Source organism: Euleptes europaea, chromosome 3 (assembly GCF_029931775.1).
Source record: "Euleptes europaea isolate rEulEur1 chromosome 3, rEulEur1.hap1, whole genome shotgun sequence".
Taxonomy (NCBI): Eukaryota; Metazoa; Chordata; class Lepidosauria; order Squamata; family Sphaerodactylidae; genus Euleptes; species Euleptes europaea.
In genome coordinates, this window is record NC_079314.1 from 123,896,398 (window position 1) to 123,924,043 (window position 27,646).

Genomic DNA, 27,646 nt, shown 5'->3' on the forward strand with positions numbered 1-27,646 from the left:
CGCCTGGAGCGGTCTTGCAGGTAGCCCCCGGTCTGGGCACACTCTTCCTTCCTCTTGCCCTTGTTGCTCTTGCATTTCCAGTAGGTGATGCTAGCCGGCATGTCTCCAGCATCCCTCACTGTTTCTGGGGAAGGGGTAAAGGAGGCTGAACAACGGACCCAAAGGGGGGCATTGTGCCCCGCACCTGGTCCTTCTTCACCAGGGTCTGGGTGCAGGGTTCTGATTCCAAGCCAGGCGTTCTTGGTAGAGAGGCTGGACCCCCTCTTTTCTCCTTGGGTGGCCTTTCCTTACAATGCATGTCTAATGGACATCGTGTTCCACGTTTGGGGGGTTCCTGCCCCCCCCAAAAAACCTATCAGAGAGATGGCTGGACAGCGTGTGTGTGTGTGTGAGAGAGAGAGAGAGAGAGGAAGAGAGTGTGAAAGAGAGATGCACAATTTGCACATGGGTCACTTCGCAACAGTCCTCCTCCCCGTGTGAAAATGTATGTTTGCATGATCCCCACACAAGGACTGAGGGGCCAGAACTGCCTTTATGACACGAACAGGTCAGAACCATGCGCCAGTGCTCAGCACAGCATCCCCATTTCCATGCGCCAAGTTCCCTGGGCAGGGTAGAAGCCCTCCTTCCGAACGCTGGGGTCCTTCCGCTCATTCCTGCCACATGCCAGCCTGCAGAGTGTCAACCCCCCACTGCTTCCCGCATGCCTTTGCCTTTCAGATTTCCCTCATGGCACAAGCTCGGCCCCTTCTGAGTATCCCTTATCCGGACTCGGTTGAGTATCCCTTATCCGGACTGCTTGGGACCAGAAGTGGTCCGTATTTCAGATCTTTCCGTATATTGGAATATTTTGGAATTTTTGCACATACATAACAAGATATCTTGGGGATGGGACCCAAATTCATTTATGTTTTATATACACTTTATACACATAGCCTGAATGTAATTTTAAACAAAATTTTGTGTACATTGAACCATCAGAAAGCAAAGGTGTAACTATCTCACCAGAATACCTGCATCAGCTGTTAAGCAAGAGCAACAACAAACAAACTAGCAACGGCCGGCTTTCAGTCTCCACCGATGATGCTGCGTACGCTGTTATTTTATATTTATTTTAGGTGAGAGGAAACATTGAAAGCAGGCAGCACGGACCTGCCTGCCTGCCGGCTCGAAGGGTCTGGTTTTTGGATCAGTCCTGATGTGGGATGTCCAGATAAGGGATACTCTACCTGTAATGGGTCCTTTTAAAATATTTTATTGAAAAAATGGCAGGAAGAAGCAAGAAAAAGCATGGTTAAGTCAGGGCAGCCTCGTTGGCATCATTTCAGGCTCTGTGTCGTCCTCCAAAGAGCAGCCTTTTCTCTAAGCAAGAGCAAAAGTTGTTTTGCCTTCCAAATTGGCAAAACAATTTCAAGCGACAAGGTAGGTCCTCCCCAGAGAGCTCCCTGACCCTGGACGTGGGCACAGATGTCTGTTCCTCGAAAATGCAAGCCCAGTTTTTTTGTTTGTTTGTTTATTTGTTTATTAATTCAACTTTCTACCCTGCCCTCCCCAGCCAAGGCTGGGCTCAGAGCGGTTTACGAAAGGATCTAACATCCCAATTAAATAAATAAAAACCTTAAAACAATATTTAAAATAGCCCTGTAAAACAGTTCACCAGGCTGAATCAAGCGGCAGGCTGGGACGAGTCCCTCAGAAGACAGTCCGGAAATCTTTTGAGGCCTAGAGAGGCCAGCTATAGCAGTTTCCTCCCGGCCTTGTCCTCGGAGCATGGCGTTGTTTCTTTAAGCAGTGAGGAGGGAAAGGCGCTCTGCACATGTTCAGTGGCACTTCTCGCCTGGAACCTTCTAAAGAACCCAGCAACTGATTGGGCGATCTGTGGGGTTGGATGGCTGCAGGCGGAGGAAGAGAGGTATGACCAAATGCATGTGTGCACAGACAAGAAGAAGGCGTGGGCAAGGCTTTCACGGTATGCACACATTAGGAGCACTTACTGACCTTGCATGCGCTCCCCCACCCCCCACCCCCGCTGCCATACTACAACCCCACCAACTCCAAAATTCACCTGTTCCAGATTGTCCTTAGGAAACCCCTGGTGGAGGAGGATGTGAATACCTGGACAGCTTTGTGCAGGAGCAGGAGGGGCCCTGAAGGCCCCAGGCCCCTTTGGGCTGCCCTGGTCTGTCGGGCCCCGAACACCATGGGGTGCAGGGAGCTGCTTGTCGGGGGGAGGCGGTGCTGGCTCTGAGCAACCTGCCTCTGAGCAGCAGCCCCCCCACACACAGCCAGCTGTTCCTGCCTGCTGATGTGGAACGGGGGCAACTGGGACTGTGGGTGGGGTCCAGAAATCTGGCACCTGGTCTGGGACTTCCCAGCTCTTCCCTTCTGGAGCCAAAGAGTCCTTCCATGGTGTATGAACCCGCAACCTCACGCCCTGGCCTTGGATGCTGACCACAGCCCCATCAGGTTCCAGGCAAGCAAGGTGCCGTCCATTTACTAGTAAGACTGAGCGCTTCCCCTTTCCTCAAGGGTTGGCCTCTCCAGCCTCTGGTTCGTTTCTGGGGTAAATTGTACTCTCCAGTAAGCACAGCTTTCCAAAATATCAAGGTTTATTTTAAAGAAAGTTAAACAGAAATCCAAATGCTCTCAACTTACAAGGAAAAGCATCAAAAACTGCCATCAAGAAGGAGGGGAGTTTGTTTTGGCCAGGGCGAAGCTAATGCCTTATAACCTTTCCTACCAATCAAGGTCACACCCTTAATTATCCGTGCAGTTGCAAGATTAGCATGGATTGCAGCAATTCCATTGGAAGGCCCTCACTGTGAAAGCACTTATAATCTTAAAGCCAGAACAAGACTGAGCAAAGGCAGATAGATAGATAGATAGATAGATAGATAGATAGATAGATAGATAGATAGATAGATAGATAGATAGATAGATAGATAGATAGATAGATAGATAGATAGATAGATAGATATCCTCCCGGCCAGGGATCCTGGAGGGTTTTTTTTTTTCCATCTGGGCATGGAGCAGGGGTCACCGGGGGTGTAGAGGGAGGTAGTTGTGAATTTCCTGCATTGTGCAGGGTTGGACTAGATAACCCTGAGGTCCCTTCCAACTCTTATGTTTCTGTGATTCTATGATTTTTTTTTTCTTTATAGTCATGTGCTGTTTGGAAAACCTACAACTGCTTTGTATCCTTACAGATCGGAAAGAGAGAGTGAAGAGAAATAAGCCTTTAAGGCCTTTAGCTCCTAGGGTAAAGCTTCCTCTTTCTCTATGAACTCATCGATTAATTCTGTTTCAGTCAAAGAGCATAACATGTTCTGGTGGGAGCTTCTAGCTGCTGCAGTTAACAACGCCCCGTTTCCTTGTAGGCTTTGCTGCTGCCCTGGCCTCCTGCGAGGCCCCAAAAATCAGGCCTCACAGTCAACTGGAATTCCCTTTCCGAAATCTGGGGGAATTCAGACAAGGGCCAGGCCAGGCACACACAGATGGAGGGGAACCCCCAGATGAGGAGGAGGGTGCTTTGGCATAACAGCTGGTGGTGCGAATCCTCCAGTGCAGAGGGAAGGTCGAACACGCTTGAAGCTGCCTTACACTGAATCAGACCCCTGGTCCATCAAAGTCAGTATTGTCTGCTCAGACCAGCAGCGGCTCTCCAGGGTTTCAGGCTGAGGTCTTTCACATCCACCTACCTGCCTGGTCCCTTTAACTGGAGATGCTGAGGATTGAACCTGGGACCTTCTGCACACCAAGCAGATGCTCTACAAACTGAGCCACGGGCCCTCTCTTATTCTAGCTGGCCCCGGTACCCTTCACAGAGGCCGGCTGAGGCTGGAGGTGACGAGTCTCATTCTTGACCGTTGTGGGGAACCGGTTGGCATAGTCACAGAACTGGCCTCCATTCCTGGCAGCCCCCCAGACCCCCCCCCCAAGACTGTTCCCATAAGTCAGCCTGGTGAAGGCAAAGTGGTACCAATGCCTTTTTTCGGCACCTGCCTTCTGGCCTTCTCTGTTCCTGCTGCTTTGCAAACAGTGGGGAAAGGCCACAGGCCAGGGGAACCAGGCCTCGCATTCCTCTGGTGGAGCAGAGAGCAGGAGACTGCGGGATTCAGCGGGTAGGAGGGGGCCGTGGTAATCCTCCTGCAGGGGTAGCTCGGGGAGCCCCAGAGGACCCTTCCACGTTCAGCCGTATAGGCGTTTTCTCGGAGCCTCGGGGTGATTGGAGTTCTGCCTTTTCCTGAGTCCAAGCCCTCTGCCCATGCTTTGTCTCATGGCGTGGTTCACCCTCCCCCATGGGATGCTACTGAAGCAGATCAATTGCTGTGATAAGTGGCTACATTTCTAGATTTTGTATTTCACTAAAAATACGTTAACTTACTTAGCCAGCCACCTCAAGCGTTGACACAACTTTGAATTGTATTACAATTCCTTGTTATTGTTAATGCTTCAGTACTATTGATGAAAAAGTAAAAAACCTCTAATGTATATGAAATATATGAAAATTAGATTACATGGAGAAATCTAACAGATTCTAAGAAATTACTACAGATCTGAAATAACAGTAAAAAAATTACAATGAAAAATACAATAGAATTGCATACCCATCACGGTTTCATGCAAGGGATAATTCTCAGACAGACTGCACGCAAGCATGCAGTCTGTCTGAGAATATCCAACCTCTTACAATCTCAGTTCCCTTTATATACCCTTCCAGAGGTCAATTATTATGAGAACCACTGAGAATTATTTTGAGAATCTGTGAAAAGTTGTTATGAAAAGCTTGCAAAATTGTTATGAGAATTCTGCAATATTCTCAGACATCAAAAGACATAATAAGACGAAATATCCCTTAACAAACATCTTTCCCTAACCTTGATCTCATGTCAGACAAATAGATAACATAGGAAATAACACCCAAACACAGATATCAATATACTTTCTCAAAATAATTTCCCAGTTTTCACAGCAATTGACTACTTTACTGCCGTTTCCTTGTGACCCTTTCTCCCTCGTCCCAGAACGTGCCCATTTGGCAGAGAGAACTTGGCAGAAGTGGCACAGGGCAGCCGGTGAAGGGTTCCCCCTCACCTTCATTCCCCACCAGGATGAGGACAAACCATTTCCTGTCTCCCCAGGTAGGAAAGCCGGAGGGGTCAGGGGCGAGAGAGAGTGCGCCCTGCGGGAACTGTGCTGCTGTGGAAATATTTCCTACTCGTGTGGAGGGAGCGCATTCAGCGTGCAGAGGGGATGCAATGCCCCAAAAGCAGGAAAGGGCCAGATCCAAATTAGGGGGAGGGTTCTCGTGTGGGAGGAGGGGGCCTTTCGGACCATGTCCCTGCCCATAGCCTACAAGGATGCAGGGGCATTGTGGGCAACACCACACAGCATGCACTGGCAACCTCGCAAGTCCCAGCAGCTTCATCTCATCAGCCGCTAACTGTTGACTAATCCCGGCTCACCCCCGTCATTGCTCTGCCCGGCAAGCAATGGGCCTCGGCCTGTGGCTCTTGCATGCGCGTGGGGAGGGGCGGCAGTCGCGTGCTCCCTTGGAGTCTGGTTTGTACGTTGTGCCCCTGAGAGATGGCTTCCAATTCTGACCAGAGTCTCACGCCCGAAGCTGCACTCCACTATGCCTTTCCCTGCAAGCGGAACATTCCTCATAGCAGGAGCTACACCAAAGATGGTGAGGGGTCTGGAAACCAAGTCCTGTGAGGAAAGGTTGAGGGAGCTGGGTATGTTTAGCCTGGAGAGGAGAAGACTGAGAGGGGATAGGATAACCATCTTCAAGTACTTGAAGGGCTGTCATAGAGAGGATGGTGCAGAGTTGTTTTCTGTTGCCCCAGATGGTCGGACCAGAACCAATGGGTTGAAATTAAATCAGAAGCGTTTCTGTCTAGACATTAGGAATAATTTCCTAACAGAGCGGTTCCTCAGAGGAACAGGCTTCGTCAGGAGGTGGTGAGCTCTCCTTCCCTGGAGGTTTTTAAGCAGAGGCCATCTGTCAGCAATGCTGATTCTGTGACCTTAGGCAGATGATGAGAGGGAGGGCACCTTGGCCATCTTCTGGGTATGGAGTCGGGGGTCACTGGGGATGTGGGGGGTGGGAGGTAGTTGTTAATTTCCTGCATTGTGCAGGGGTTGGACTAGATGACACTGGTGGTCCCTTCCAACTCTATGATTCTATGAGTTCTAGAATTCAGAGTTTCTGACCAACTCTGAATGGACACCCCTTCTACAGCCCACTCCTGCAGTCATCGTCTTGCAATTAAATCAGAAGAGTTTCCATCTAGACATTAGGAATAATTTCCTAGCAGAGTTTCCTTCCCATCTCTAGTTCTTCTGTTCTGTGGCATCCCTACAAGCAGGATGTGACTGCCAAGCGGGCAGATGCATTTCTCAGACACAGGCAGCAAAAGAGGGAAGTGTTGGCGGCCTCATTCCGATCCGAGAACTGGGAAGAGCTTTGGGTTACCCCAGCCCAAGGAGGACTATTCCACACTGGGACAAGGTGTGCCGGCTGGTCTGGCTGGTCTCGGGCCCCTCCTGTTGGGAAATGAGGAAAGGCAGAAGGAGATGGGTATGTTTAGCCTGAAGAGGAGAAGACTGAGAGGGGATAGGATAACCATTTTCAAGAACTTGAAGGGCTGTCATAGAGAGGAGGGTGCCGAGTTGTTTTCTGTTGCCCCAGAAGGTCGGACCAGAACTAACGAGTTGAAATTAAATCAAAAGAGTTTTGATCTAGACATTAGGAAGAATTTTCTAACAGAGCGGTTCCTCGGTGGAACAGGCTTCCTCGGGAGGTGGTGGGCTCTCCTTCCTTCTCTGGAGGTTTTTAAGCAGACGCTAGACGGCGATCTTTCAGCAATGCTGATTCTGTGACCTTGGGCAGATGATGAGAGGGAGGGCACCTTGGCCATCTTCTGGGCATGAAGTATGGGTCACTGGGGGTGTGTGGGGGACGTAGTTGTGAATTTCCTGCATTGTGCAGGGTGTTGGACTAGATGACCCTGGTGGTCCCTTCCAACTCTATGATTCTATGAAATGTCGCTGGGCTTGAACACAGAAGTGGCGGCAGCTGCTCCGGAGTGAGTAGGAGCCACTTCCCACTTGCAGCTCTTTCCCAAGGCCGACTCTCTCATGGGCACAATAACAGCTCCGGGGCTCTCAGCGCTGGCTCTGCGGGCATGGAGAAGCTGGCATGCCGGGGGGGGTGCATTTGGGGAGGGGGGAGCAGGGAGCGCATCTGCCTGCAATGCACCATGGCTGTGCCCTGCGGCCCCACCCCCCACAGACCCTCTTTTTTTGTCCTGTCTCCCCCCCCCCCTCCACCTGTGATGACCAGGAGACGCCCCATCGCTTTGCACAGGCTTCTGCTGTTGAATCCATGCGATGACGAATGCTCCATTTCTCCAGGAATGTAACTGCAATGTGACGGACCAGAACTGAGCCGCCTCCCAGAATCCTTGGGTGCCAGCAGCCGGGATCCCTTGACCACCTGTCTCCCCCAGGGGCTTGACCCCACCATGCCCCACTGGGCCTGACCCCTGGGCAGAAGGTGGTCCATCTCCAAAGAGATGAAGGGGAGGAGGGTTTGTGGTGGTCCAAGGCACACTTGAGCAGGTGGAGAGGACTTGTGTCCCCACATGGGTGCAGGGGAGGGGTCCGTCCTGGCTTCGGAGGCTGCTGTTGGCGAGGCCTCTGCTCCCCGCACCTCTTGGGGAGGTGGTGGCCGGCCGGGCCTTGGCTTCTGGGAGCCGCAGCGGCTCCAGCGGGGCTCGTGATGACGTCTGTTCCTTTTTCTCACTGTTGCTCCTGGTGCCTTGGACTGATGCTAACATTTCTTTCATTGCCTCTCTTCCTGCTCCCTCATCTGCATGTCTCCGCTGCTCTGTCTAGATCCGCCTCAGGCCTCAGGAGGGTGGGCGAGTTGTGTAAGTGAGCATCTTCCATTCTCATAGCAACCCCGGCTCCTCCCTCCCTCCTCCCTCCGTCTTGACTGTGCTGCTGCTGCTGCTGTGTGTGTGCGCGTGCCCATGGCTGGGCCGGATCGGGGCCTGCAGGGAGGGGGAGGGGCGATGCTTGCTGTGCCGTGTGGCTCTGTGCCCCTCCTGCCCCCTCTGTGCTCCCGGCATGTCTGTCTCCCTGTCTCGTGATGTTCTGTGCCACTGTGTCCCAGGAGGAAGCTCCCATCTGCAGAAGAGGGGACCGGTGGGGTCTAGGCTGGCTGGAACCTTCTCCCTGAGGCCTGGCCTCCAGGGGAAGGCAAGGGGTCAGTGGGTGGGCGGCCCTCCCCGCTCCATTTGCAGGGACCGCTTTGGTCTCGGAAGCAAGAGGAGGTTGCTCGGTGGACTTCTGAGTCAGGTTTTGGATCCTGTCTGTCGATCTTTGGCCATCTGAGGCCCAGGAAGACGAGTGGGCTTGCCCGTGTGCTCAGGTCATGGCTTGCCCGGGATGCCAAGGGAAAAGGGTCTCCGTTCTGTGCAGAAGCTACTGCTCCATGCAAAACTCAGCCCTTGTGTCTTGGCTGGGGAACACATGAAGCTGCCTTCTACTGAATCAGACCCCAGGTCCATCCAAGTCAGTATTGTCTACTCAGACCGGCAGAGGCTCTCCAGGGTCTCAGGCAGAGGTCTTTTGCATCACCTACCTGCCTGGTCCCTTTAACTGGAGATGCTGGGGACAGAACCCAGGACTTTCTTCATGCCAAGCAGATGCTCTGTCACTGAGCCACAGCTCCTCCCTGCTTTGGGCCTCTGAGTCCAGATGCCTCAGAGGCCACGCTCCCCAGGTCAGGCCAGCATACCCTGAGTTGGGGCATCTGACAGTGCCCACAGCCACCAGCTGCTGCCCACATGCCTCCTCTGCCACCTGCTCAGGTGCCCGCCACTCCCCCACAGGCTTGCAAGCGCTGCACCTCTGTGCTGGACTGCCCAGGACTGCCCGAGGGTGCGGATAGGTGAGGTTCTTCCTACTTCCATGGAGGAAAGGGCCTGCTGGCGGCGGTGGCGGAGGCAAGGGGCAGGCAGGTGAAAGAGGCCCAGGCGGGTGGGAGGAGTACATGGGTGGAGCTCAGGAAGGGAGGGGTGCCCTGAGCACTCACTGCCCAGGGCCCATCAAATCCCCTGTGACCTTGAGGATCCTGAACCCTGTGGACGATGATCCGCAGCTCCCCGCAGCTGATCTGCTGGGATCAGGCTGGGAGGCGGCCTGCTTCTTGAAAGCAACCAGGGGGCGCAGAACACAAGCCCCACCAGATCCTCTGCTGCTAAGCCTGCTGGTGTGCTAGGGTTGCCAACCTCCAGGTACTAACTGGAGATCTCCCCCTATTACAACTGATCTCCAGCCGACAGAGGTCAGTTCTCCTGGAGAAAATGGCCACTTTGGCAATTGGCATTGAAGTCCCGCCTCTCCCCAAACCCTGCCCTCCTCAAGCTCAGGTGGCGACGAGGGACCTGGCAACCCTCTGGTGTGCCTACCTGCCTGCCTGCCTGTAGGGCCATCCGAAGACCCCCAGGCAGAGGCTATGCTGTTACTGGACCTATGGCAACACTTTCCACCCCCCACCCCCTATTTTGCATTCACCTCGTTGGACCAGATGGCAAAAGAGAGGGGCTCCCTTCTCTGTCACTGTCCACAGCTGCTGCACCTGAGAGGGCTGCAGACCCCCCCCCCCAACTCTTCCCGCAGGGCCAGGAGGTCAACTTGACCCCCTGCACTTCCCAGCATCAGGCAGGTCAGAGGGACGTGAGCCGGGATGTGTGTCCCGGAGGCACCAGCATGGCCCTCGCTTCCTCGTTCCAGTTTCCCTCAACACTCTGTGCAGCTGGCTGCCACTGTTTTCGCCGGTCCTGCACGCCGCTAGGCAGCATCACCCTCCCCTCCAGTTGGGGCTCCCAGGAATCCTCCTGAGCTCCAGGGCATCTTCCGTGTGCTCGCTCCTGTCTCATGTGGCCCCGGAACAGTGTTTGTGTCTCCACAGTGCTGCTCCATTCTCAACGCACATGCTGTGCCTGGCGCTTGAGTTTGGGGGGTGGGCGGGAGCTTGGCTGGCCTTTCCGTGTTGCCGCTGTCCACGTGCCGTCTCTTCCATCCATCCCAACATGGCGATTGCCCTTTCCTCTCCAGCCAGGGGGGAGGAGCCTTGCTCCGCTCTCCTGGCTGATGCAAAGAGGAGCCTTTGCCCAGCATCGAGTGCAGAAAGGGAAACGGGGGGGGGGGAGACAGGTTGCAGTGGGCGGAGCTAAGTTGGCACCTCTCTGGTCTTGATTCAGATGTGCCTCCTTCACAGGGGTGTGAAGTCGTTTCCAATATTTACCAGAGGGGCTCTCATGGTAGACCTTTTGCAAAGGAGTCGCTACATTTGATGCTGAGCGGGCCGGATAGTCAGTAATAGGGGTGTGCAATATATATATATATATATATATATCAGTAAATTTCGGGTTTATTGGGGTGACCCCTTCCAGACCCCCTGACCCAACCTTCACCAAACCTCGGGGGCCATGCAAGGAGAGTCCCTCCAAGCTACACTGTGAATTTGGGGGCTCTAGCTCCAAAAATGCCCCCCCCCCCACGAGCCTGGGGGAAACCAAACCCGAAAACCAACTTTTATTTGGTTTTTCCCGGGAATTGCCTACTTGGCTTCGGCTTTCTCCCCAGGTTTGTGCATTTGGTAAACCCGAACCTGAAATTTTCCGAAATGGTTTATTTTTGGTTCAGGTTTATTGATATGCACAAGCCTAGTCAGTAACCGTGGGTGGGTGGGGTGGGGGGTCAAATGCCGCAGAGGCACCCTGCAGGATGTTCTGCCCTGGCCTCCAGAGGACAGTTTCCAGCCCCCAGCCCCTCTACATGTTCCCTAGGCCTGCTTTCAAATGTCTTCCATCCTGAGGGTCTGAGCCCCGCAGCAGTTCCTCTTGTCATAAATGAAAGTAGCCGAAGAGGTTTGCCCATAGCGCACAGCAATTTTGCCCCAGTGAAAAGCCGGATTCTGAAGGTCTCCAGACATCCCAAGTGAGAGAGCAGCCCAAAACAGAGAGAGGTTTTTGTACCTCGCCTGTTTGGCCATGATCCAGCTTAAGCGCAGCTAATTCTCATCCATTTCAGTTCCACTGGGCACGTGAAGCACACGCTTACAGGTTTCCTCTTGGAACACATTGTTTCATTGGGGCGATCGTGGAATGAAACTCTGTCTCTCGGAAGGCATGCAGGGAGACTGCGTGGGGGGCTGCCATGAGGGACCCTTGCCTCCCACCCCCTTCGGGGACATGGGGAGCAAAACAGAGGCTTCCCTAACACCCCACGCCCAAAGGGGCCCCCAGGTGGGGCTCTAGCAAAAGCCTCAAAGGCCTTCCACCACCACCCCCTCCCCAGCAATTCCCTTCCCCACGCTGCCTGGGGGTCTTCTTTCGCTCCACGGGTATTGTCATCATGAGCCAGTGAATGTGGGCTTGTTGCTATTTTCTCTGCCAGCCATCCCATTGACCAACCTGATAATGCTTTCAGCGTCTCCCCACCTTGGCACTGGAGCCTCCTAATTCTCTGCCAGTCGCTGGACAGAATTTAGCCCAAGGAGTTGAGCCCAGGCCAGCCCAGATCCTCTCTCCTGCTGAGGTTAGCGTGACCTTTTAGGCATGCCGAGGGCTCGGTCATTCTCTTTATCCTCACAAGTAACCTTTTGACAATGTTGATAGTGGCAAGTCCCGTTTTGGTTTTGGGAAACCGAGGTTGCCCAAGGGGTCCCGATCCGAGGCCCTCTCCAGCTAAAAAACCATATCAGGATCCTGCCAAAAAACCATATCAGGATCCGTTCTGGTCAGTAAGTGTGAGCACACTCCAGAGGCAGGGAAGTTGAGGGCGCTCCCCCCAAAAAAAATCCCCTCACCTTCCAAGGTGACAGAGTGAGGCTCCCAAAGGACTTCTCCTGGGAGCCCTGACAGGAGGGACTCATTGGCTTTCTCCAGCATGAGTCAAAGCTGGTGGAGGGGACCTCACAAGGAGACTAAGAGACCTTCCCTCCAGTTCACCCCCAGCAGGGTGTAGTGGTTCAGAGCGGTGGTTTGGAGCAGTGGACTCTGATCTGGAGAGCCGGGTTTGATTCCCCACTCCTCCACATGAGCGACGGAGGCTAAGCTGGTGAATGGGGTTTGTTTCCCCGTTCCTACACACAAAGCCAGCTGGGTGACCTTGGGCTAGTCACAGCTCTCTCGGCCCCACCTACCTCACAGGGTGTCTGTGGTGGGGAAGGGAAGGTGATCGTAAGCCGGTTTTCTTCTCCCTTAAGTGGTAGAGAAAGTCAGCATATAAAAACCAACTCTTCTTCTAAATCTCCCTATTGGGCCCTGAACATCGGTGGTCTTTTCCGCCAACAGATGCCCCCCAACCCACCCGCACCACCACACAGCGCCTTCTTCCTGTGCAGCATGCTCTCCCACGGGCTTGCGGGGGCTGGGCCTGCAGGCTGCCCTTCTCTTGGGAATCTGTCCCTGGAGGCCGCCAGCGAGACCTGTCCTGCTGCACAACGGCTCTTTCCTCCACTGCCCAGGGAGGCTAAGCGGTGGCAAGCGCTTGGACTGGTTTTGCCAGTGCCCTGTGGCACAGAGTGGTACACTGCAATACTGTAGTCAAAAGCTCTGCTCACGACCTGAGTTCAATCCCGACAGAAGTTGGTTTCAGGTAGCCAGCTCAAGGTTGACTCAGCCTCCCATCTTTCCGAGGTCGGTAAAATGAGTACCCGGCTTGCTGGGGGTAAAGTGTAGATGACTGGGGAAGGCAATGGCAACCCTCCCCCCATAAAACATAAGAACATAAGAAAGGCCCTGCTGGATCAGACCCAGGCCCATCAAGTCCAGCAGTCTGTTCACACAGCTGCCAACCAGGTGCCACCAGGAAGTGTCAGACGAGTTCAGCAGCACCATCCTGCCTGTGTTCCAGGATGGTGGAAACATAGTCTGCCTCGTAAACATTGATGTGATGTCACCCCATGGGTTAGTAATGACCCGGTGCTTGCACCAACCTTTTTAACCTTTACTTTTACCTTTATGCCAATCCTGCCTGTGCAGGGCTGGGGGGGGGGGGGCACGGTTACCCCTGGCGGATAGAATAGCCGAGAGGCAACCAGCTCTTCTTTGTCACTGTCAAAGCTGCCAAAAGGAGGATTGTGGTCAGGGGTGAGGGGTTCTCAGTTGCCCTCTACCCCTCTCTTAACATAAGAAAGGCCATGCTGGATCAGACTAAGGTCCATCAAGTCCAACAGTCTCTTCACAAAGTGGCCAACCTTAGAATCATAGAGTTGGAAGGGACCGTAGAGGCCATCTAGTCCAACCCCCTGCTTAATGCAGGATCAGCCTAGAGCATCCCTGACAAGTGCTTGCCCAGCCGCTGCTTGAAGATTGCCAGTGAGGGGGAGATCAACACCTCCCTAAGTAGCTGATTGAACAACTCTTACTGTAATTCTTTTTCCTAATATCCATCCGGTACCTTTCCGCCCGCAATTAAACCCATTATTGCGAGTTCTACCCTCTGCTGCCAACAGGAACAGCCCCCTGCCCTAAGTGGCAGCCCTTGAAATACTTAAAGAGAGCAATCCTGTCCCCCCCTCAACCTCCTCTCCTCCAGACTGAACGTTCCCAAGTCCCTCAGCATATCCTCGCAGGGCTAGGGTCTCCAGGCCCCTGATCATCCTCATCGCTCTCCTCTGCACCCGGTCGATTCTGCCCACATCCTTTTTGAAGTGAGGCCCACAGAATGGCCCACAGGACTCCAGGTGCGAGTATTGCTTGGCCCTGGCCCCTCCTGCCAGTCCCCACCCCCCTCTCTGTGGCAGCACGCAGGCTGCCTGTTCTGCCCTCCAGCGAGTATGGAGCCCGGTTGCTGGTGGGAAGCCACGGAGCAGCTAGCCGGCTCTTCGCTTACTCTCGTTTGTGGGTCATCCGTGCTGAAAACGTGCTCTTCTTGCCCGGACGGTGTGTCTGCGGCACACGCCTTTTCCATGCATCTGGGCCCCTGGCTGCTCTTTGCCCTGCTCCTTCCTGACCACTCAGACTTCCTAGGGTGAGCCTGGCTCGGCTCCTTGGCACAGAGTTGTTGGAAGATGAAGGGATGGAGTGGATGCTTTAAGAATTTTTTCCCCCTCAGTGTCAAAATATAAACCTTACAATTCCCTGTTCAGTGACTATAAGGGGGAGGCAGGCAGAAGGCTTGGGTACTTCATTGGGGGAGGCAAAGGAGTGCATATTCAGAACCCACCTAGGGCAAATCAGACGCCCCACCTCCTCCCTCCCAAGGGGCTCTGGGCAGCCACCATCTACTTCGTGGGGCTGTAGAGAAACCTCTGGACTGTGCTGTGTCTCTCCCCCCCCCCCCCCCGCTCTCCACTCAAGTGCTGGGTCTTTGGGCACCTGCTTTGGAGTCTGAACAGGCTGTTTCCTGAACTTGCTCTCCCAGTTCTTGTTATTTCCTCCTTGGTCTGTCCTCCCAACTGGAGCCGAGGCCCCAAGATGCGGAGCTGGCCAAAAACCATGAGTCACGGAGCCGGAAGGGGCCTCCCCACATCAGCCACAGCCTGAGGCCAAGAGATGCTGGCTGGCCCTCTCGCCTGCATCCCTGGCGCTGCCAGCGGGGAAGCCCAGGGGCCTTGGCTGTCCCACCCTATGCAGCTGAGGGCTGCCAGCTCTGGCTGGGGAAATCCCTGGACATGTAGGGGTGGCCCCTGGGGAGGGTGGCGTCGGGGGAAGGAACAGAGTTCGGCAGGGATTCGATGCCAGAGAATCTACCCTCTGAAGCTGCCCTTTCCTCCGGGGGGTGGGGTGGGGACTAACCTCAGTCATCTGGTGATGAGTAGCAATTGTGGAGAACTCCAGGCACAACCTGGTGCAGCTTCAGGAAATTCTCCCCTTTCCGGGCACGTTGGCCACCGCAGGTGTGTTCCAGGGCCGGATATGACATAAATGCCTCTTGGTCGGGCTTCGCCAGCCCAGATCAGGACTGGGGAGGGGCGTGCTGCCTCAGCTGGCTTGCGGGCTGGATAAGAGCTCTCAAGGGGCCAGATCTAGCCCACAGGCTTTACGGTTGACACCTCTGGTGTAGTCCCTTGAGGCCCTCCAAGGCCCCTGGAGAAAATGGCAGCTTCAGAGGGTGGGCTGGCTCTGGGGCATTCCCCCTCGCTGTACTCCCTGCCCTCCCCAGGATCTAACCCCCAAATCTCCAGGAATTTCCTAATCCAGAGTTGGCAACCCTAGATGGACCCCTGGGCTGATGTTTCTTGGGGAGGGCATCCATTCGACTGAAGTGGAGCTGACTTCTGGGTGTAGATCACGATGGGTGGCCACGTTAGTCTGTCTGTGGCACTAGAAAAGAGGCAGAGTCCAGCAGCACCTTAAAGACTAACAAAACTTCTGGCAGGGTAGGAGCTTCCGTGAGTCACGGCTCACTTCTGCAGATTCAAGAAGTGAGCTGTGACTCACGAAAGCTCACACCCTGCCAGAAATTTTATGATGGGTAGCTGTGTTAGTCTGTATCAGTAGAAAAGAGCAAGAGCCCAGTAGCACCTTAAAGACTAACAAAATTTCTGGCAGGGTAAGAGCTTTTGTGAGCCACACAGCTCACTTCTTCAGCTACCTTCTGAGTGTTACTGAAATCTCTCATGCCTGGGGTTTTGGAGCCGGGGGAACCAGGTCGCTAGTCTCCCCCCCCCCTCGATTCTTTCCTGAAAATGCACAGCCTGTGTCTGACTCTTTCCCGCCAGCTGTCTGGGGCTGCGGGCATGGTGGCCACTCCGAAGGCATCAGCCACACGCCCCAGATGGACTTGCCTTTTGGAAATATCAGGGATCTGGTGGTTTTTGCAAGGAAACAGAAGCTGTTGTGTCAGGAGGGGGGAACCTGCTTGCTGCAGTGCTAGACAGGAGGGGACTGTGAGGAGCCCGGCATTGCTGGGGAGGGGCGGGATATAAATCAAATAAATGATGTTCGCACCTGCCATTTTCTCTGAGAATGGGCTGCCTGGGAGGTGAGGGAGCATCAGCTGGGGGTGCTGCGCAGCCACAAGACCCCCCTCCCTCCTGTGTAGGTTGTGTGTCTGTGTGGATGTGTGTCCCGGTGCCCGAGGCCTTCCCTGACCCCCGCTTTCTCTCTCCCTCCTCTCTCTCTCTCCACAGACTTTTCAGTAGTTTAGGAGAACTGAGCACCATTTCCCAGCGGAGCTCCGGCACCACCTACACCGTGCGCCCCGGCAGCCGCTACCCTGTGACCCGCCGCACCCCCAGCCCGGTGAAGCCGACCCTGGACCGGACCGACCCCCTCAGCACCGTGCGGCCCTACGGGCTCACCCCGCCCACCATCCTCAAATCTTCCAGCCTCTCCATCCCGCATGAGCCCAAGGAGGTGCGCTTTGTGGTGAGGAGCGTCAGCGCCCGGAGCCGCTCCCCGTCGCCCTCGCCCTCCCCGGGGGGCCCCCTGCACACCCTCCACCCGCCTCGTCCCTTCATGCAGAAGCCCCTCCACCTGTGGAACAAATACGATGTGGGGGACTGGCTAGAGAGCATTAACCTGGTCGAGCACCGGGACAAGTTTGAGGACAACGAGATCGAGGGCACCCACCTGCCCGCCCTGACCAAGGAGGACTTTGTGGAGCTGGGGGTGACGCGGGTGGGGCACCGCATGAACATTGAGCGGGCACTCAAGCAGCTGGTCGACAGCTGACCGTCCTGGGCGTCCCGGGCCTCTCCCGGGGCCGGCTCGCTAGCAGGTGGGGGCCCACTGCTCCTAGGCTAGGGAACAGGGACCCTTCGAATTCGCTTTCTACTCTGACCACTGCACTGAAGAGCGGGGAGCTGGCAAGGGGCCCCCCCTCGCTCTTCCCCTCTCTCCCACGTGCCGGGCCCCCACGGGCACCTGGCCTCCCTCTCGGAGAACAGGGATGTTGCATGACACCCTCCCCCTTGCCTCTTTCTCCCAGGAAGTCTGGCCTGCATCTCACTGGACTGCAGGAAGGGAGGTTTGGGTGGGGAGAAGGAGGGGTACTCCCCTCAAGTATGTTATGCCCGTACGGAGGACACTGCTGCAGGCTCAGAGAACAGGCAGGGGGAGGTTTGGGAAGGGGGAGATGCCATTTGTGGGATCTGAGCATGGGAAAGAGGAGTCTGTCCAGTTCGAGCTGGGTGGGGGGAGGGAGGGCTGCGCTATGAAGGGCGGAGGGGCACCTCGGGTGCGGTTGCTCTCGGATGGTCTCTGAAATCAAGGTGATGCTTTGGGGGGGGGTCTGGGGCCAACTTGTGGGGGGGTCTTTAGAAATGGGCCGAACCCCTCCACGAAGGGACCCACAAAGTTGGCTCGGTGTGCAGTCCGCAGGGAGGTCCGGACTGGGCCCACAGGCCTTAAGGGGGCATCTGTGGGTGGCGTCACCCGCTAAGGGAGGGCACCGGTGAAGCCACAGCGGGAGAGGTGCTTCTGCCAGGGTGCTGGGGGGGCCGGCAGGAGAAGGCAGAAAGGGAACCCATGCAGGAAGTCAACAGGCTCTCCCCCCCCCCCGCCGCTGCTAGCACCCCTCCATCCCAGCTCCTCCCCGTCCTGCCCCACAAGGAGAACCTTCATTGCCAGGAGGATGAGAAAGAGGCACCTGGGGAGAGGGGGGAGACACACATACACACACACACACACGTACGCACACACACAGAGAAGGCCCCCTGCCTTTTGGAGGACCCTGTTCTTTTGCCCAGGTGAGGGGAGGGGGGGGCTGAAGTCGCATGGATAGAAGCATGTTTGGGGGCATCGAAGGGAGGCAAGTGGAGAGCCCTGCCACTTCCGCTTTGCCAACATTCATGGGGGAGGGGGGGTGTCTCGTTTTCTCTGGGGTCGTGGGACGCATCGAAGGAGTCTCTATAATCTCTGTGCATTTCTGTAGATCTGCCGGTGGATCCACGCAAGAGGATCTGCTGGTGCCGGAATCCCCCACCCACTCCGTCTTAGTCACTCATTTTTGCATCTTTTTAATCAGCTATATATTTGAAAAGAAAAAAAAAGAACAAATATCTATATATCTATATCTATAGCCACCTTGTTTTGTTATGGGTTACTAAAGCTAATCTTGCTGGGCGGGGGGCGCTCCGCTGCTCCTCCCCACAATGCTTGTGGGAGTTTTTAGTGACTGAATGAATGAATGTCGGGGGAAGTTCTTTTAAAATCTGCTTTCAGATGCTCTGAAGTTTAAAGATTGGGGGGGGGGGCACAGAATTGCCCTTGGTTTCGAGGATGCACCCAAGTCTTCCATTCTTGCCAGGCAGAGCTGCTGCAGGAGAGGCTGGGGCCTGGGGGGGGGGGAGCTGCCTCAGTCTAACACACACCCCCAGCGCTTTTCTTTCTCCCCTTCCACAAAGGGTTGCCAGCCTCCTGGTGGGGCCTGGAGACCTCCTGGAATTACAACTGATCTCCAGAGACTGAAGTTCCCCTCGAGGAAACAGCTGCTTTGGAGGGTGGACTCTGTGGCGTTATACCCCACTGAGGTCCCTCCCCTCCCTAAACCCCGCCCTCCCCATGGCTCCATCCCCAAAGGTCCAGCAGTTTCTCAAACCAGAGTCGGCAAACCTAAGCTGCATTGGGTGGGAGAGCCGAGCTCCTGGGCTCTCCAGGCTCCATCCCCAAATCTCCAGGAATTTCCCACCCTGGAGATGGCAACCCTACAGAGACCAGAACGTGGGGTGGGGGTAGTGTAGGGGGGGTCACCTTTCCAGGGCAGGAGCTGGCAATCCAGGGCAGTATCCACTTTCAGCCTTCACAGTGTTACGGAAAGCCAAGTTTCCCAGTACAAGAGATCCCCAAAAAAGATCCAGGATCCCATCTGGGTGCGGCCTAATCACCATGGGCCAGGCAGGCTAGGACCGAGGAGCACACTTGATCCAGTTTGGTGCTGCTCCTGGGGGGGGATTTGTCTGCCTGGCCCCCGCTCTCAGTCCTCGGACCAAGCAGGACGTGAGGGGTTATCTGCAGACAGGATGGGTTTAGGGAAGCATCTCCCCCAGCCCCAGTTCAGAGGGGCTTTGGCAGCACCTGTGGACCTGGGCTTGGTTGTTAGAACATCTCTGTCCAGCCTGTGCCCAGCCTATGCAGGCGTAGCGGGAAAGGGGGCCTCCCTAACAAGGCTCTGCTGGAGGTGGGAGCATTTTGCTCTGTAAAGGCATTGGGATGGATCCAACCATGGAGCCTTCCTCCTAGGAAAGAGCTGTTTAAGTTGGCACCGGCTTCCTGGAGCTGGAGGGAAGCTTCAGACATGGGTCAGTAGAGCGATAGGATAGGGATAGGATCTGTTCGTTCTTCTGGTGCTACACAGCTGGGAGACAGAAGCCCTTGCCTGCCCACCCTCGCTTCCGCGGGAGGTTTCCGAGCTTCAGTCAGGCAACAGGGCAAAGGTAGGCAGTGAGCCCCCCTAGAAACAAACACACAGCTTCTGACTTGCTCCTGCTGGGCCAGGGGGGTGCTGCTTTCCCAAGCCTCTCTGCAGCTGCCCAGCTGTGGTTCAGGTCTTTGCCCCCCAGGCCCCATGAGGTATGGGCAACACTGAGCCCCCCAACTGGGCAACGCGCAGGGTCAACGGATGGCCTGTCCCTGCCTCTCAGTCACCTTAAATCACGGCCACAGCTGGAGGCGAGAAGGATGGGACAGAATCGCTGGTGACGCCCAAACATGAATAAACACAGCGAGCGAGCGAGATTTTCCTTTCTCAGCCTCTTTCTAGAAAGCAAGGCGGATAGCCCAGGCTAGGCTGAGCGCAGAAGCTAAGCAGGGTCGACCCTGGCTAGTATTTGGACGGGAGACCTCCAAGGAATGCCAGGGTTGTGAGGCAGAGACAGGCAACGGCAAACCACCTGCAAAAGTCTCTTTCCTTGAAAACCCCAACAAGGTCGCCAGGAGTCAGATGTGACGTGATGGGGGGGGGGGGGAGAGAAGAAAGATGCACTCTTGAGCCAATCTGCCCCTTTCGCTTTTGATAATTATTTTTAAGTGGCATGCTTGAAAGAAGTGAGGTATTTCTCATTTGGGGGGGGGAATGCGCAAGCTTATTCATGCGCTTAATACCAACCCTCCCCCCAAGTGCCCAGGGCATCCTGAACACTGGGTCATGTACCCCCCCACCCCCGGCTTTGTCCTTCCAGACCCTCAAGCATCCCCTTACTGCACGCTATCAACCACAACGCATTTAGAGAGCAATCCAAAGCAGGTCTACTCTGAAGTAAGTCCTGTTTTGTTCACTGGGGCATGATCTTTGAGCCCCTTTCCAGACCACAACTTGTGATGCCAAAATGTTTGTTTATGATACATTTAAAATCCTTTTACCCCCACAGTTCAATGTAGAACTTCCAAGACAGCTAATAACATGAAATAATTAATGGTAAAAGAAAATGCATGAAAGCAGTTCCCATAAAATCCTATCAATATAATATAAGCACAGCAGCATCAGAGCATAAGTATCAGGCATTAGCTAGTGCACACGTTTGAACCTCTGGCTTAAAAGTCAGTAAAGCGGATATACCACTTGAGCATCTCTAGGGCAGAGAATCTACAATATCAGCCATTTTCCTTTCACCAGAATTAACTCATCCAGATTTGGCTGCAAAGTATAGCTAACCCCACCCCCACCCAGCTCACACGAAGTGATGGTATCGCTTGCTCGGCTCTGGTTAGACCTCACCTAGAGTACTGTGTTCAGTTTTGGGCACCACAATTTAAGAAAGATGTAGACAAGCTGAAAAGTGTCCAGAGGAGGGCAACAAAGATGGTGAGGGGTCTGGAGACCAAGTCCTATGAGGAAAGGTTAAAGGAGCTGGGTATGTTTAGCCTGAAGAGGAGAAGACTGGGAGGGATATGATAACCATCTTCAAGTACTCGAGGGGCTGTCATAGAGAGGAGGGTGCCGAGTTGTTTTCTGTTGCCCCAGAAGGTCAGACTAGAACCAGCGGGTTGAAATTAAATCAAAAGTGTTTCCATCTAGACATTAGGAAGAACTTCCTGACAGAGCGCTTCCTCAGTGGAACAGGCTTCCTTGGGAGGTGGTAAGCTCTCCTTCCCTGGAGGTTTTCAAGCAGAGGCTAGATGGCCATCTGTCAGCAATGCTGATTCTATCACCTTAGGCAGATCATGAGAGAGGGGGCATCTTGGCCATCTTCTGGGCACGGAGTTGGGGTCAGTGGGGGTGTGAGGGAGAGGTAGTTGTGAATTTCCTGCATTGTGCAGAGGGTTGGACTAGATGACCCTGGAGGTCCCTTCGAACTCTGTGATTCTAAATGCAATAAAAACCCCAATAATCCATCAAGTTGAATCCTCTTAGTTCCTTTGTGTGACATTTCACACGATTCCGTGATCTCTTGGAAGAGAAATGCTTTTCCCCTTTCCCCAACATCTAATATGGGGGGGGGCTGAAACAGGGGGGGTGCCGCAGGCCTGGCAGTGCAGAGGAGGCCCTGTGACCCTGGCACCACTCATTTCACCTCTGAGCGTGTGGGAAGCTCATGTAAAACTTGCCCTGGAGAACCCAGGGCCGAGCGTGTCAAGGCCATGAAACAGTGGTCATTTTTTGACATGTCACGTAACCACCTAAACATCCTCAGATGCCCTGACCATTAAGCGACTCCAACACCCGCCTTTTTGTGTGTTTTCATGCCTTCACTCAGTACCTCCTCCACAGGTGCTTTGATATGCAACTTGCCCCTGTGCGCACCTTTTGACGGACCACCGGCATTCCAGCCACACGTCCACACTGCCCGTTGTGTGCCCTTCCCCTCCGCCACACATACACCTTAGAATCACAGAGTTGGAAGGGGCCAGACAGGCCATCTAGTCCAGCCTCCTGCTCAATGCAGGACCAGCCTAGAGCATCCCTGACAAATGTTTGTCCAGCCGCTGCTTGAAGACTGCCAGAGAGGGGGAGCTCGCCCACCTCCCTAGGGAGCTGTTTCCACTGCTGAACTACTCTTACTGTAAAAAAAAAGTTCCTAATATCCACCTGGTACCTTTATGCCCACAATTTAAACCCGTTATTATGAGTCCTATGATCCTCTGCTGCCAACAGGAGCAGCTCCCTGCCCTCCTCTAAGTGACAGCCCTTCAGAAACCTAAAGAGAACAATCATGCCCCCCCTCAACCTCATCTTCTCCACATTAAACATGCCCAACTCCCTCAGCTTTTCCTTGCAGTGCTCTCCGGGCCCCTGACCCTCCTCCTCGCTCTCCTCTGCACCCGCTCCATTCTGCCCACACCCTTTTTGAAGTGAGGCCTCCAGAACTGCACACAATACTCCAGGTGCGGCCTGATCAAGGCAATGTACAGCGGAACTATGACATCTTGCGATTTGGATGTAATGCCTCTGTTGATGCCCCCCAAGATTGCATTAGCCTTTTTTGTCACTGCTTTTGTACCTTTGCTGTACCCTTTCCTATTCACTCAAGCCGTGAAACCCCATGCGGCAGCAATGCCTCCTGAGTTGCCATCTTCGGTGCCTTCTCTGCCATGCACATGTGTGCTGCAGGGAGTGTGCATGCAAAGCAATGTATGTGGCGCGGACAGACCAGTCCCACCGCAGCCTCCCACCAGGAAGCTGCCTCCGCCTTCCTTCTGCCCCCCAGAGTCATTTGCCCTGCTGCCCGGTTCATCCCCGGCACGTGCTGGTGGCATTCCCAGCGTGATCAAAGATAGCACCTTCTTCTTGAAAAGGTCCCAGGCAGGAAGCGATGGAGCCGGTACAGATGGAGCCTCGCTCCCGCGTGCTCCAGCCCCTCTGCTCCTGTCCTGCAAACCACTCCTGTGTTCCCCGGTCCCTGCCAGTGGCCTGCCCCTGCTTGCAGATAGAATCATAGAGTTGGAAGGGACCACCAGGGTCATCTAGTCCAACCCCCTGCCCAATGCAGGAAATTAACAACTAGATCCACCACTTTCCCCCCCCCAACCCCCCATTCTTGGCACATGAGCAGCTGGTCAGAGTCTTGCTGGCTGGCTACGCACCTGAGTGCAGGCGCTGGGTCTCTGCCCCTTCCGCGGCTGCTTCCGGGGCACCGTGAGAAGACCCTGCCTGCACCACGCCTCCGCCTGAGGAGGCCGGAAGACTGCAGACTGCAACAGGGTCTGCAGGAAGTTCCCTTTGGGACTGGGGGAGCCCGATGCCTTCGCCCTTGTCCGGGAGAGCCCTTCCCAGAGGCCGCGCGTCTCTTCCGGAGGGCTGCCGAGCGGCACAGGCCTTGTTTCTGCCGCTCGCCACGAAGGCCAGCAAAGTCCCCCTGTGTGGGGGACTGCTCGGCTTCTACCCCACCAAGCAGCTGCAGCCGTAACTGTGCTCGCGAGCACTGCGTGAAACCCTCAACACGAGGCCGAGGCTTCGAGCCGTCGGCCACGAGGGCACCACGGCTGAGTCCCGATCAGGCGTAGCCCCAAGGAGCGGGGTTCTGCGGAGGCCCGGTTCCCCCGATGCTGAAGCTCCTTGAAAGGCCATGGTTTTCCAAGCCAGGCTTGGAGCCACTGAGTGCCAGCTTTGGAAAAGAACTTTGAAAGGGCTTTAATGGCTCCCTGCGTTTTAAGCATCATCCCGCCAACTCCAAACACCCCTCTAGGAATGTTTCCCCAGCACATTGGCCAAGTCCTGTGGCAGTCTGGGAACTCCAGTTTTTCTGGAGTCACTCCCTACATTGCAAGATTAGTTTGTCTGAAATAAATGCCACCAACCAATTCTATTTTAAAAAGCAGGTGAGAATCGTCATTTCATAGAATCATAGAGTTGGAAGGGATCCCCAGGGTCATCTAGTCCAACCCGCTTCACAATGCAGGAAATTCACAACTACCTCCCACATACACACCCAGTGACCCCTACCCCATGCCCAGAAGATGAGCCCCAAGAAATCCTCCAGGATCCTTGGCCAATCTGGCCTGGAGGAAAATTGCTTCCTGACCCCAAAGTGGTGGTCAGTCTGAACTGCGAGGTTTCTTTAAGCAGGACTCCCTTTCCCAGTGTGAGCTGTGAAAGATTGCAGGCGGGAGTGAATTCTGTGCAGCCCCCGGCCCACTCCCAAGAGAAAGGGCCAAGGAGCCACCAGGCTTCTGTCCCATCTAGCCAGGTGAGCGGAAGGGCCTTCCCATGTCCGTCCCTTGGTTGGAGGCCGGAGCAGCACTTCCCAGCAGGAGCCAAGAAGCACCCCAAGGGGGCTGGAGAGGGTCTCAGTCAGCAAGCAGAGAGAAGGGTCTGAGGCGGCAAGTCCGGAAGAAGGCAAACGGTCCCAGTAGGGTTGCCAACCTCCAGATGGTTAACAATTGACAGGCTCGTGCTGAACTGGATAATAGGAAAAACCAAGCAGCGCTATGACCAAATAACGTCCGAATTTCAGTCCTATACTATGAAAAGTTTTTATCTGTCATTCAACAACAATATTGTTGTTGAATGATAAAGACTTTTCATAGTATAGGATTGACATTGGGACGTTATTTGGTCATAGCGCTGCTTTGTTTCTCCTAACCTCCAGATGGTGGCTGGAGATCTCCTGGGAGTACAGCTGATCGCCAGGCGAGAAGAGATCAGTTCCCCTGGAGAAAATGGCTGCTTTGGGAAAAGTGGGCTCTGTGGCATTGTACCCCATTGAAGTCCCTCCTCTCCCCGAACCCTGCCCTTATCAGGCTCCACCCCCAAAGTCTTCAGGTATTTCCCAACCCGGAGCTGGCAACCTTCAGTCCCAGGCTTGCCGGTACTGTACTCGAGATGTTCCTCTGTTTTGGTAGCTATTGATGTCCGTCTGCAGGAAGGCCCGCGGCTGAGGCAGCTCCCTCTAGGTCAGGAATGGGCCCAGACCCGGGTGAATCGGGTCCAGTGCCTCAGCATGGCCTGGAGGGCGAGTCCGCTCTGCCCAGCCTGCCCACTGGAGAAGAGCGAGGCCTTTCTCCTGTGCCACTTCAGCAGTCCACCCATCCATGCCCACCTTTTGCTTTCCTGGCTGGGGAGGACGTCTTTTGCACGATGCACTTCCGTCCCTGCGGGGCTGTGCTGTGTGGGAAGGAGCTCTGGTTCTCTGCCCCACTGATGCCCGCCTATGCTCTCGTGCCATAGAGGCCAGGGCTCTTTCCGGTGTGGTCAGCTGATGCTCCTCCCAACCATGTCCCCGGAGGAAGCAAAGGCGTGCTTTATTTCTACAGCGATAGTTCTGGTTCGGACCACGTTCCGCCCACAAGAGCAATTCTGCCCCGGCTCCCTTCAGAGCAAGTCATACATGTTGCATTTCAAAAGCCATTTAAAAGAAGGCGGGCAGAGGAACCCCCGGGTGGGGGGGAGGGGTGATCCCGAGATCCAACGCCAGGGATGCCAGGCCGAACCGGGGGCAACTGTGATTTCTCCTGGCTTCTCAATGACCTTTCTTACCTTCTGTACAAAGCAGGGACAAGACTTGTGCTTTGGGACTTTTTTTTTAAGGTTGTTGAAGCTTTTTTGGGGGTGGTCTTGACTCAATTTATCCACTCTCTGTACTCATGAAACCTGGGTTTGTATTTCCAGAACAGCAATGAAATGCTCCACATCCACCCGATTCGAGCTGTCGCATTTTCAGGCAGAGGGAAGAGTCGGGTTTAATTTGCAGCAGGGAGGCAACACAACCTCTCTCCCCCCCCCCCCAAAAAAAGAAGACACACACACTCGCATACCCCGCTCCTGGTCTCATGCCTCTGTCTGTCACCCACACAAACTCGCCTGTGCCCTTTGGTTTGTTTGATCGTTTTTTAATTGACAGGGTCAGTTTGACGTCACCCCTTATTTTATATGGATTTCCTTCCTGGGGAGGTTTCTCCTTCTGCAGAGTAAGGGCGGCGGGGGGGTGTCTCATGCGCCTCCCAACCCCTGACATTGTGATACGCCCCCCCACAGAGATCTATGTTTCTTATATTATTATTATTATATTATTATTATTATGTAATAAATTTATAAGAAAACTTTTGGCTGTTTCCCTCGTTCTCTGTTCCACCAAGGTGGGATGGGATCCTTTACCCCCTGTTACGTGTCATAGAATAGAATCATAGAGTCGGAAGGGACCACCAGGGCCATCAAGTCCAACCCCCAGCACAATGCAGGGCATTCACAACTACCTCCCCCCTCCACACCCCTAGTGACCAGAAGATGGCCAAGATTCCCTCCCTCTCATCATCTGCCCAAGGTCACAGAATCAGCATTGCTGACAGATGGCCATCTAACCTCTTCTTAAAAACCTCCAGGGAAGGAGAGCTTACCACCTCCCGGGAGTGAAGCCTGTGTGGGAAACGGAGACCCACTGGTCAAGTGCGGGGCCAGCACGGGCCAGGGCACTTGGTCCCGGTGGGCTGTGCAGCTCGGCTGTGCTTGGCACGTGTCTCTAATTTCCTTCCAAGCCAACCACCAGTGCCCCGCTTAAGTGCCCTGGCAACGGCTGCCCATCGCCCAGGATCTGTGGATGCGATTGAGCATCTGTGGGACTTCTCACTGGCCCTTCTGTCTGTTGGGAGCCCTCCCTCCAAAGGAGTGCCAGCAGCAACACCATTTTTGCCCACCTGGGGTCATTCTCTGTGTTGTGAAGAGCCACTGTTCAATGGGCAGCCGATCAAGGACCAGGGAGATGGAGGTGCGACCCCTCCCTTCTCAGACCAGTGGCTCTCTGTTAGCCTAATCTACTTCTCCGGTTGTTAGGAGGGTCCCAGGAGAAGCCCCTTTCCCCAGGCCGTCTTTCTGTCCTTGGAGATGAAGGGTGTGATCTTTTCCAGGGCCTCCTGCTGCCTCTTCCCGCAAGCCCTTCTCTGGCTCAGCAGGAGGCATCCCACCCCCCACCCCCGGGGCCCCTTGCACTGCCCTGGCATTCCCTTTAAGACTCAGGAGTTCTGTAGATCAGCCTGAAGTCAGAAGGGCAGAGGAGGTCCTGCCTAACAGAACGGCAGAGGCGCCTGGGAGTTGGGTACGAAGCAAGAGAAAGCAAGACTGGAGCGGGAGGCAAGGCGACCAGTGGAAGGCGTTGGGGGACCTCGCCTAGCCTCCAGGCCGCTACGCCGGTGAGCCTGAAGGACCCCATCCGAGTTCCTTCTTCCCTGCAGCCCACCAGCCATTCTTCCTGCTCAACTGCCAGGGAGAACGATGCCGCCAAGCAGAGAGGGGCTGGAGGGGGCACAGCGGCCTCTCAAGGGGCAGCTCAGCACCTGGATTCCAGGAGTTGGCTGTGACAACCGAGGGACCGGTCCTGGCAGGGCGGCATCATCCACAGTCCACAGCAGACCGGGCTTTACCCTGAGGCAAGAGTCTCCCACAGCATCCCACCCCGGGCTTTCCATCTGGCCTCGTTTGCTGCATCGCTAGCAAGGGGGGAGGGGGCTGTGGCCAAAGAGCTCCCGGCTGGTCCTGAAGGCTGCACCTGTCCGGTTCTCACCCACAGAGTACGAAGAGGGCAGTGGCTCAGAACTAGGGTTGCAAACCTCCAGGTACCAGCTGGAGATCTCCTGCTATTACAACATATCTCCAGCCGATAGAGATCAGTTCCCCTGGAGAAAATGGCCACTTGGGCAATTGGACTCTATGGCACTAAAGTCCCTCCCCAAACCCCGCTCTCCTCAGCCCCCCCCCAAATCTCCAGGTATTTCCCAACCCGACGCTGGCAACCCTACTGGTGGGGTTT

At 54.9% G+C, this 27,646-nt stretch overlaps 1 protein-coding gene across 1 annotated transcript in view; it reads left to right on the plus strand.

Moving 5' to 3' along the window:
- The window catches only part of SHANK3 (SH3 and multiple ankyrin repeat domains 3), a 348,499-nt gene extending 331,749 nt beyond the window's left edge, over positions 1-16,750 (plus strand). The window contains exon 25 of the mRNA XM_056846670.1: positions 16,160-16,750. Within this exon, the coding sequence (XP_056702648.1) occupies positions 16,160-16,703 (544 nt within the window). The 3' untranslated portion in view covers positions 16,704-16,750. The remainder of the gene's footprint in view (positions 1-16,159) is intronic.
- Positions 16,751-27,646: the final 10,896 nt, after the last annotated feature.